General features: G+C 65.2%; 2 protein-coding genes across 2 annotated transcripts in view; one reads left to right on the forward strand and one right to left on the reverse strand.

Moving 5' to 3' along the window:
* The first annotated feature begins 101 nt into the window (after positions 1–101).
* CHTF18 (chromosome transmission fidelity factor 18) lies at positions 102–8,435 on the forward strand. The gene is made up of 22 exons (XM_049639122.1): positions 102–235; positions 442–636; positions 718–868; positions 1,040–1,208; positions 1,632–1,724; positions 1,806–1,858; positions 1,988–2,132; positions 2,604–2,813; positions 3,331–3,428; positions 3,672–3,795; positions 3,879–4,030; positions 4,148–4,241; positions 4,546–4,644; positions 4,733–4,863; positions 5,051–5,222; positions 6,010–6,234; positions 6,317–6,466; positions 6,565–6,695; positions 7,360–7,504; positions 7,619–7,735; positions 8,006–8,063; positions 8,137–8,435. The coding sequence occupies exons 1-22, from the start codon at positions 145–147 to the stop codon at positions 8,271–8,273; spliced, it is 2,940 nt and encodes a 979-aa protein (XP_049495079.1). The 5' UTR covers positions 102–144; the 3' UTR covers positions 8,274–8,435.
* A 43-nt stretch (positions 8,436–8,478) lies between these two features.
* The window catches only part of GNG13 (G protein subunit gamma 13), a 2,577-nt gene continuing 826 nt past the window's right edge, over positions 8,479–10,229 (reverse strand). The window contains exons 2-3 of the mRNA XM_049639123.1: positions 8,763–8,894; positions 8,479–8,589 (exon numbers count right to left, since the gene is read on the reverse strand). Coding sequence (XP_049495080.1) covers positions 8,484–8,589; positions 8,763–8,860 — 204 coding nt within the window. The 5' untranslated portion in view covers positions 8,861–8,894 and the 3' untranslated portion in view covers positions 8,479–8,483. The remainder of the gene's footprint in view (positions 8,590–8,762; positions 8,895–10,229) is intronic.

A 10,229-nucleotide genomic window follows, 5' to 3' on the forward strand; every position in this document is an offset into this window, starting at 1 on the left:
CTCCCGGTGGCCAATGGCGAGAGCCGCCGGGCACGCCGGCCATTGATTGGCGGCGCCGGGACGCGAGGGGCGGGAACGGCGCGCAGCACCGGCGGCCGCGCGGGAGGTTCGGAGCGGCGGGTTGGTGCAGCGTGAGCGGGCGCCATGGGAGACCCCGAGCGCGAGCTGGGGGGCGGCCAGGACGACTTCTACAGCCAGTTTGCGGCCGAGCTCGAGGTGTTGGCCGAACTGGAAGGTGGGCGTGGGCCCCGCCCCGGCCTCGTCCCCCTAGTCCTGGAGGGCTGGTCGGAGGAGGGGAGGCGGCGGGGGACCCGGAGGCTGGAGCGAGCTCAGGCGGGGGCGTATCGGAGCGAGAAGGGCCCTCCAGCGCCCCAGGCCGCGGGAGCTGTTGCCTGTACAGGCTGACCTGGCGCCGCTGCTGTCAACCTTCTCTCCCGGCAGGGACAGCCACCCCGTCGCCCTCCAGGGGTCCCTGGCCCGCAGTGTGTCGGTCCCGGCTGACATTCGAGGAGGCCGTTGCTGGAGGGGACGCTGCCACTCATTGCTCTCCAGGCGGACCTCCAGGGAACCACAAAGGCAGTGCCAGGAAGAGGCAGCTGGCCGATCATGACCCCAGGGACGGGGCCTTGCCCCCCAGTATGTCCTCAGAGCCCCAAGGCATAAGGGTGGGGTGTGAGGCTTGGCAAGAGCTTCTGAAACTTTCGACTTTCTCCCCAGCCCCCAGGGTCAAACGGCTCAGGCTGGAAGTCGTGAAGAAGCTGAACTTCAGACCTGAGCAAATGGAAGAGCTGCCCCTTCCTGACTCGCCTGCTGGGCACATCACCCCCCCACCGAGTCCGGAGATCCCCCCTGAACTGTGGGGCAAAGGGTGTGTGGCTCGGGGCACAGATGCCCCAGGGATTTTGGGAGGGTCCCAGGTTTTGGGAGGCTTGGGGCTGAGTGTGTGTGGGAGGAATGTATAGTCAAGAGTAGATCTGAGTTTCTCCTGCCGTGGTCACAGGAGGTGAGTGTCCCCAGGTCAGCATCTGTCCCTTCCTAGGCCCTTGGATGCTGGTGCTGATGTGGGTCCCCTTCAGGCCTCTCCAGCAGCTCGAAATCCTGTCCTGAGGCGGCCCCCTGTCCTGGAGGACTATGTCAGTGTGACCTCCACTGGTGGCTGCCGGGCTTTTCTGGTGCTGCGGGGTGACCCCGTGGGCACAGGGGTGCAGGTGAGTGTTGTGTGGCCACAAGTGGGGGTGAGAGGCTGGCAACAGCCTTCCTGCAGGGTTGGCGGGCTCGGGTGCTGTCCAGGAAAGGGTCCTAGACATCATATCAACCCTCAGACCCTGGGGACCCCTCAGGAAGTTCATGTGACCTGCAGTTATCCACCTGTGAGCGCCTGTTTCACTGTCCCCTTCCTGTGGTGTCTCTTTTCCCTTTCTCTGATGTTTTAACCTTTACCTTTTTTCTTTAAAGCTATCTCCATCCCAGTGCATTTTCTCTTTAGGATTTTTGTTTGGAGATGTGGTTTGTCCTTGTGTTGGTCTGTTGTCAGTCGAAAACGCCACCTGGGTCCTTGAGCACTGACGAGAGAGGGTCTGTGGGTGGTTGTGTTCTGAGAGATGACAAATGGTGTCCTCGTTTCCCTGCAGAACCCTTTCCTTGATATCTGGTGGCGAGGCCGTGGCCAGCTGGACCTGTTGGGTGTGTCCTTCGCGTCCCTGAAGGAGCAGGTCGACAACGAGGTGGGATTTGTCGGGAGAAGGGTAGCTCTGGGGTGACTGTGTGCTGGAGACTCGCTGATCCCGTCTCTGCTGTTTGCACAGCGGAGGCAGCAACTGCTTGAGGAGGCCCGTCAGCTCTCAGACACGCTTCGCAGGTGACACGGTGGGCCCTTCCAGCCCTGGGACCCTTACCGGCTCTTGGACTGCTGATCTCCAGCCTGTAGTCGGCGGGGGGTGTGCAGTCCCTCTACTCGCCCGGCAGCTCAGGGCATGATGTTCTCCAGCCTCAGCTCTGAGGAGGTGGGAGAGGAGGTCCAGACTTCGGAGGCCCCTGAGGAAGAGCTGGCTGACAGCCAAGACGACTCCCAGCACTGCCTCTGGGTGGATGAGTTCGCACCCCGGTGCTACACGGAGCTTCTTAGCGATGACGTGAGACCTCGCTCTCTTGTTCCCGTTCAAGCGTGACTGATTTCTTTGTTGCCCCAGAGTTGCTCTTGTCAGCTTGAAGGACCTTGGGAGGGCGGAGAGGGTTTCGATTTGCGCTTTGGAGCTGTATGTGGGGAAGCTGAGGCCAGCATGGGGCTGGCGTTCTGGAAGTCCCCTGCGACCTGGGCTGGGGGTCCAGGGCTCCCCCTGCCTGCAGCCTGTTTCCTTCCCCACTGTCCCAGCAGCTGATGCTGGAACACGCGGGACAGTCGGGTCTCCTGAGGGAGTTAGGTGGTAGGGATGGAGGTCCTGGTGTGTGCCTCGCTCTGTCACTCACCGGCAGGGTGACCTGTTCCTTAGCTTCCACATTCCCGTGTGTCTCTCGGGGCTTGGGACCGCAGGCTGACGTGAAGGGCGGGCACGGGGAGTCCTTGGCGCTGGCGGTTCCTCCAGGCCACGCTTCCCGTCCCGCAGTTCACTAACCGCTGCCTCCTCAAGTGGCTGAAGCTGTGGGACCTGGTGGTGTTCGGCCGAGAGAGGCCTGCGAGGAGGCCCAGACCCGGTCTGGAGCTGGCCCGCGGTGGCAAGGAGGCCACGACCTCCGGCAAATGGAAAAGCCACGAGCAGGTGCTAGAGGACATGCTGGAGGCTGACCTGGACCCGAGCCGGCGGCCCCGGCAGAAGGTGAGCCCCACCTGGCCGTGCCACACACGTGTCTGAGCCCGGGGGCTGTGCTCTCGGGTGGCCAGCGCGCGTGCGGCCTCTGGGGGCCTCTGTCTCCGTGGCTGAGGGCGTCATAGCGCCAGGCTGTTGGCACGGAACGTCGGCGCCGTGAGTTGGAATTTGAGCGTGCTTTAACGACCCGGTCGAAGTCTGCCTTTCGGAGGACCGCGTACCTTTCCAGGACGCTCACGGTGACGGCGGGTGGTTTCTGGGGGTCAGTTGCACTAGCAGCGTCTGTGTCCCTGTCCGATCTCCTCGCTGCTGGTCTCGGGCGTCGTCGTCTCCGACTCTGAAGCGGTAGGCGGGAAGCCAAGCGCGCTGAGTGTGGTCTGTGCTTGTGTGCTCGCCACGGTGGGCTTGGGGCACATCCCTTAGGAGTGAGCCTCACGGGACGGGAGTTTCAGCCTCGGGGGCGGGGCGGGGGCTCCGCGGCGGTACGGGTGGTAGCCTGTCTTCATCCGGCCTGTCTCCGCCGTAGGTGGCGCTGCTGTGTGGCCCCCCGGGGCTGGGCAAGACCACCCTGGCTCACGTGATTGCGCGGCAAGCTGGTTACTGCGTGGTGGAGTTGAATGCGAGGTACGTGCCAGGCCTCCGGTCTGTTCTGACTCCCCCGAAACCGTGGTGGGCCAGAGGTGGGGCTTGGTCCCGGGGTCTTGGGCGGTGGAGTTCGTGCTTTGGCTGGACTCGCTGGGACGCGGGGTGGTCCTGTCACGGGGTAGCCTCTAGCTGTAGGCCTGGTGGCCCAGTCCTGGGAGCCTGTGCTGCCAGGGACCCCGATCGCTCCCCTGATGGCCCCACCTCTGGCCTCACTGGTTCCAGTGACGACCGCAGCCCTGAGGCCTTCCGCACGTGCATCGAGGCGGCCACGCAGATGGAGTCGGTGCTGGGTGCTGGCGGGAAACCCAACTGTCTGGTCATCGATGAGATCGACGGGGCCCCTGTGGTGGGCCTCCTGGGCGCCCCAGTGGGTGGGCAGGTGGGCCGGCGACGGGCTAGGGCTCACCGTGTCCTCCGCCCATACCCCAGGCCGCTGTCAACGTTCTTCTGAGCATCCTGGATCGCAAGGGCCCGCAAGAAGCAGAGTCTGGGGGTCTGGCTGTTCCCACAAGTGGGGGACGGCGACGCCGGGCTGAGGGGGGACTCCTGATGAGGCCCGTCATCTGCATTTGCAATGACCAGTGAGTGGGGGAGAGCAGAGGGCCCCTGGGAGGGTGCCGCACCCCACCCCCACCCCCACCCCCAGCCGCCGCCTTTGCCCTTGGGGGCGGGTGTGTGCCCGTGTCTGCCCCCTACAGGTTTGTGCCCTCCTTGCGGCAGCTGAGGCAGCAGGCCTTTCTTCTCCACTTTCCGCCCACACTGTCTTCCAGGCTCGTGCAGCGGCTACAAGAGGTGGGTGAGGGCTGTGGTGGGGAATACGCAACCGGGGGGCCATGTGGCCAGCTATGGGGTGGGGGGACGCCGCGCCTGTCCTGGTCCCCTCTCGCATCCAGGCCCCATCCCCTAGCTGACCCCTGGGCATGGGGGTGACTGGACCAGTTTGCCCTCTGGCAGTAGATGGTTCGAGCACAGAGCGAGGCCGGGCCCCAGAGTCTGTAGCTGTTGTTCCCCTGCATTCACCTGTGTTCTCGGGAAGAGGTGGCCTTGGGGTGGGTTTCTGGGGGGGGAGAGCGCCCACCCTCCCGCCTCCCTGCAGATCTCCCTGCGGCGGGGCATGCAGGCCGACCCGGGTGCGCTGGCGGCTCTCTGCGAGAAGACGGACAGCGACATCCGCGCCTGCGTCAACACCCTGCAGGTGGGCAGGTGGGCAGGTGGGGCAGGGGCTGCGGCCGGGGGAGGCAGGGCTCAGCCGCCTCTCACTGCCCCGCACACCCTGTGTCCAGTTCCTGCACGGGCGGGGCCGGCGGCAGCTGAGCGTGCAGGTCGTGCAGACCACTCGCGTGGGTCTCAAGGACCAGCGCAAGGGGCTCTTCTCCGTGTGGCAGGAGGTCTTCCAGCTGCCCCGGGCGCAGAGGTAAGCAGGCCGGCCAGCCCTGCCTCCAGCAGAGACCGAATGCTGCCCAGGCCCTGGGGGCACTTGGCCTCCCCGCCATCCCGTTAAGGACCAGTAGAGCAGACCCTCAGGCCGCTTTGGGTGGCAAGGTGCCACTGAGAGCGATAAAGAGGCGGGGCTCCGTTCCAGCCTCGGCACCCCTCTGCAGGCAACGCTGGGGCCAGAACCTGGCCCTGATCCCGCACACGCTCCTGCTTGGCGATGGGCCCACAGGTCTGGGGCCCCGTCCTGCCGAGGTGCCTTTGACCGCGACTTCCCAGCGGTTCTACCACATCCTGCACGTGGCTGCGTCTGCAGGCGAGCATGAGAAGGTGGTCCAGGTAATGATGCTCTTGGGACGTTTTGGGGGGCTCCCAGTGGCTCAGTACCTGGCTGCGTGTCTGTCCCCAGACAGCGGGTGGGAGACACCTCAGATGGTGTCAGGGAAACAGGATAGGTGCGAGGGGTGGTGGACATGGGGCATCGGGGAGATCTCTCAGAGATGACAGCAAATGGACAGAGGCCTGGGTGGAGGGACTAGCTGGTGCCAGGAGGGGACGCCCCGTGTGGGCTGGCAGGGTGGGGAGGTGGGCCGGGTGGGCGGTGGGGTCACTCCATTTGCTGGTCGGGATCCATCTGGGTGGGGCGGAGCGGGCAGAGTGGAGTTCCGGTTTGGGCGGGTGGCACAGGTGCCCCCCACCCCCGGGAAGCCTGGCCTAAGCTGCCTCCCTGACTAAGCGGCTTTGGATTATTGGGTGATCCGTAAATCTGGAAACCGTTACGGGGAGGGGCCGTGCCGTAGCCCAAGGAGACGACTCTTGCAAGGAACGAGAGTGGGGCTTTTTCTATGCACTTGATTCTGACCGACGGAACTTCCTTTAGGGAGGAGGTCGGGTTCTTTGGTGCGTCTGTCAGGGATTTGGTCAGAACACCGGGGTGGCAGGCTGGGCCTTCTTGGGTCTGTCTTTGGGGTTTTGGGGCGGTCCCTTGCTGGTGTTTGCAGATGTCCCGAGGCCCTGCATTTGGCAGGGCGGTGGGAGGTGGAGGTTCCCGTTGGGTGGTGTTTACACGGCGGGCTGGGGGCCGCGGCTGGAGGGGTTCGGGGCCCACCCACCTGCTCACCCCCAGGGCCTGTTTGACAACTTCCTGCGCCTGCGGCTTCGGGACTCCAGCCTGGGTGCCGTGTGCGCGGCGCTCGACTGGCTGGCCTTTGACGACCTGCTGAGCCGGGCCGCCCACCACGGCCAGAGCTTCCGGTTGCTGCGCTACCTGCCCTTCCTGCCGGCAGCCTTCCACCTGCTCTTCGCCTCCAGCCACGTGCCGAGGATCGCCTTCCCCAGCAGCCAGCAGGAGGTGTGCCCCTGCACCCAGCCCGGGGCTCGGGGCCGGCCCAGAGACGCCGGGTTACCCAGGCCCCATTCACTGTCTGCCCCAGGCCCAGAACCGGACAAGCAGGACACAGAACCTCATCCAGACGCTGGTGTCGGGCCTGACGCCCGCTACCCGCAGCCGAGCTGCACCTCAGGCCCTCGTCCTGGATGTCCTCTGCCTGCTTCTGGACATCCTGGCGCCCAAGCTGCGCCCTGTGAGTGCCTCAGCCAGGGTGGGGTTGCGACTGCCCACAGGGGAGGGCCCCTGGCCGTGCTCAGCGTCCGTGCCCTTGCCCCTGCCCCCTGTCCCCAGGTGAGCACACAGCTGTACAGCACTCGTGAGAAACAGCAGCTGGCCGGCCTTGTGGGAACCATGCTTGCCTACAGCCTAACCTACCGCCAGGAGCGCATGCCCGACGGGCACTATGTCTACAGGCTAGAGCCGTGAGTCTGTGCGGCACCTGGGGCGGGGGTGCCGGGGGCAGGAAGCTGGGCTCCAAGTGCTGTGGCGGTCTCTGGGCCGGGAATCTGAAAGCGTGGTCTCGGCGACGCGTGTGTTGGTGTTGCCGTCTGTGGGGGAGCGGCAGGGGCTCGGTTCCTGCTTAGCCTTTGCCCAGATGTGATCGTGAGGCGTGGTGTTCCAGGTCAGGCACAGCGCTGGGGTCTGAGGTTTACTGCGGAGGCTCTCGCTGCCTCAGTGTCCCGCAGAGGGCCCTTGAGCTCCCCAGGGCTCGGCTTCCCCATCCCGAGATAGTCCCCGGGGCCCTGCTACCCAGTGAGGCACCAGCCGCACGTCTCCCTCTGTCACAGTCACAGGGAAGCAGTAGTGGTGACAGTTCCAAGCACTCAGCCCCAGACTTGAGACCAGGTCTTGTCTCATTTCTTCATCCTGTGGCCCTGGAGGGGTTCCCTTCTTGTGCCCACGTGTAGTCGGGGAAACTGAGGTTTGGGGCAGGTAATCTTCTCTTGCTGTGGGGCTCAGGCATTGTGTTGCCAGGACCGGGCCCACCCTGCAGCTCTTACATTCTGGCATCTGGGGCTGGTGTGGCAGGTGGCCCCTGCCTGTCTCTGCTGACCAGGTACATCTCTGTGCCAACTCTGAGAGCAGGAATGTGGAGGAGGTCTGCCGCTTTCCTGAGCTGCCGGCCCGCAAGCCCCTCACCTACCAGGCCAAGCAGCTCATCGCCCACGAGATTGAAATGGAGAAGATGCGGCGGGCAGAGGCCTTGGCCCGGGCTGGGGACAGCTACCAGGTAAGCCTGCCCAGGCTTCGGGCCAGAGCCAGGCCTAGGAGGGCAGGGCTGTTGGAAGGGACCTTGTCCCTGGAGTGGCCCTGCGCAGTCAGCCTTCGCCACCTGTTTTTGCAGGCAGAGGAGGGTCCCCAGGGGGTTGCTGGGGAGAAAGGGACACAGCCACCCGCCTCACGCAGCCACGAGGAGCAGCGGCTGGAGCGCATCCTGAAGAAAGCGGCCCTGGAGGAACAGGTGCAGGGGGTGGGGGTGGGGGGCAGGCGGGTAGGGATGGGGCTGGTGCTCAGCCCTGGGGGGCCTGCCAGTGGTTCCCTGCTGCTCAGCGTAGGGCGTTCCACTTGGCTCAGTTTGGATCTGGTCACGGTGTCCTCCTGCCACTATGCGGGTTCTGAGGGGCTGAAGGGAAGGGAGACTGGGAGGGGAGGTGGGCGTCTGCTCCCGCAGCCGCTGGGCCCTCTGCTCACAGCAGGGAGTCTGAGACCCTGACCAACCTGCCTCCTTCAGCCCGAGAGAGACTTCTTTGGTCGTGTGGTCATCAAGAGAGCGCCAGCCCTGAATGCAGGTGTGTGGCGGGAGGGAGGGGAGGGAGGGAGGGGCCGGAGCAAGGCAGAGTAGCAACCACACGCCCTCCACAGGAGATGTGGCCCCGGACACAGATGCGACCGAGTGGCGCATAGGCACAGCGGTGGGCAGGAGTGACGTCTGGTTTCGCTTCAAGGAGGGCGTCTCCAATGCCGTGCGGCGCAGCCTGCACATCCGGGACCTGCTGTAGCGGGCCTGCGCCGGACACCTCGACCCGTGCTGGGTGCCCTGGAACCCCCCCCACCAGACGCCCCAGGGCCCAGGCTTGATGCTCTGCTGTTGCTTTTTCTCCATCAGAAAATGTACAAAAGCACGGACGTCATCAAAGAGTCTTTATAAAAGCCACACCTTTACCGAGGTGTTCTCCCTACAAAGAGGCAAGAGTCGGGGCGGGGGTGCTTCACAGGATGGCGCACTTGCCCTTCTCCACCCACGGGTTGTTCTTCATCAGGTCGGGGTTCAGGAACGGGTCCTTGGGGATCCCATCCTCGATCCACTTGAGGAGCCTGTGTGCGGCAGGGTGGAGAGGGGGAGGTGAGCAGGCGGGTGCCCCAGGGCGAGGGCTGGCTGTGGAGGTGTGGTTCTGGCTCATGCAAAACGCTCGGGGCAGGGAAATGAGATGCAGATGGGAGCCGGCAGCCCTGGGTGGGCGGGGCTCCGTGGGGTCCTGGGGACTTACTCAGGGATGGTCTTGGACGACATCTCCCTCTTGAAAGCCAGCTGGTACTTGAGGCTTTCTACCTCTTTTTTCATCTGAGGCACATCCCACTCCTCCATGGCGTCGGGAGCTTCGGAAGTGGCCAGCCTGGGGCTGGAGGGCGCGAGAGGAAGCAACAGCCAGGGGGCCCGCCAGCCGGCGGTCACCCCCAGATGTGCCCTACCCACTGGTTGAGGGCACCCCCTCCCAAAGGAAGGAGGGAGGCCCACCCTTGTACAGTGACACCCAGTCTGCGGCTTGGGAGGTCCCCAGGGGCCTCACCACCGGTTTCCCAAGGTCCACATAGGCACCCACACAGTCCACAGGGTGCAGGGCCTGGAGCTGAAGCCCCACAAATGAGGCCCCATGTGCCTGCCCCTCCCCCATGGGGCTAATTAGCCGCAGGGAAAAGTTTTTACTCAGTTCCACACCCTTACCTCCCACCCCCACCAAAGCCTCACCACGGCCCGGTCCCTGGGTGGGAAGGAAAGGGGCAATGTTGTGGCGACAGCAGGGCCAGGCACACGGCACAAGTGGGTTCCCAGAAGCCCGCCCTCCCGACTCCCAGGCCCACTTGCCACCCTGGTTGCAGAGTGGGTGACCCAGACCATCATCATGTAAGGGGTGGGGCCCTGCTTGGCTTCCTTCCAGTTCCTTTCTAATGCTTTGCATGGGGAAGCCTACCCAGAGGAAGTTAATCCCAGAGCCAGGAGGATTTGGCTGCAATTTGCATCTCTGCCTAGAGGCTGCAGAGAGGAGGTGCTGAGGACCTTGGGGTCCCAGGCTGCACAGCAGGTCTGGGACTGGGGAGGGGCTGCAGCCTCTTTGGGCCCAGGGCTGCCCCCAGCACCCTCCACAAGCCATCTGGCCCAGTTTCTGCCGTGCACCAGCCTGGCAGAGCAGGTTGCTTCCTGCCTCCTCCCCCACCTCAGCCCACTCCAGGGGCCCAGGGAGTCCCTCACTGGGCCCCAGGCCCTGCTCCCATCACTGAGGCTGAGAGCCAGGCTTCCTGGACCTTGGGAGGGTGGGCAGGGGTTGACAGGAGCGCGGCCCTGTCTGCGTCAGCCTGTGGAGGGGACTCCTGGCCGGAAGATCTCTTGTGGGGGTGGGGGTGGGGGTGGGGGGGGTCAGCCCTGGTCGGTTGGGGACAGAACAGCCGCACGAGGAGTCGTCGTGGGAGGGTCAGTCAGGAGCCAGGGATAAGAGCCCCGGTGGAGGGGAGTCTGCCTCTTGGGGGGGGGGGCAGTCAAGGGGGGGCATGCAGGTGCTCCCCTCCCGGAGACCCCAAGTTCAGCATCCCCACCCCTGGCCGGGACAGCCACGTGGTTGGGGGCTCTCCGCGGCGGGGGCGGGGGCGGCGGCCCTGCCCGCCGCCCCCGCCGCCTGCCCTGCTTGCCCTACCTGCGCGCAGCGCCGCCGGAGCCGGCCGCCCGTCCCGCGCGCCCCGCG

Source organism: Panthera uncia, chromosome E3 (genome assembly GCF_023721935.1).
Source record: "Panthera uncia isolate 11264 chromosome E3, Puncia_PCG_1.0, whole genome shotgun sequence".
Classification (NCBI taxonomy): Eukaryota; Metazoa; Chordata; class Mammalia; order Carnivora; family Felidae; genus Panthera; species Panthera uncia.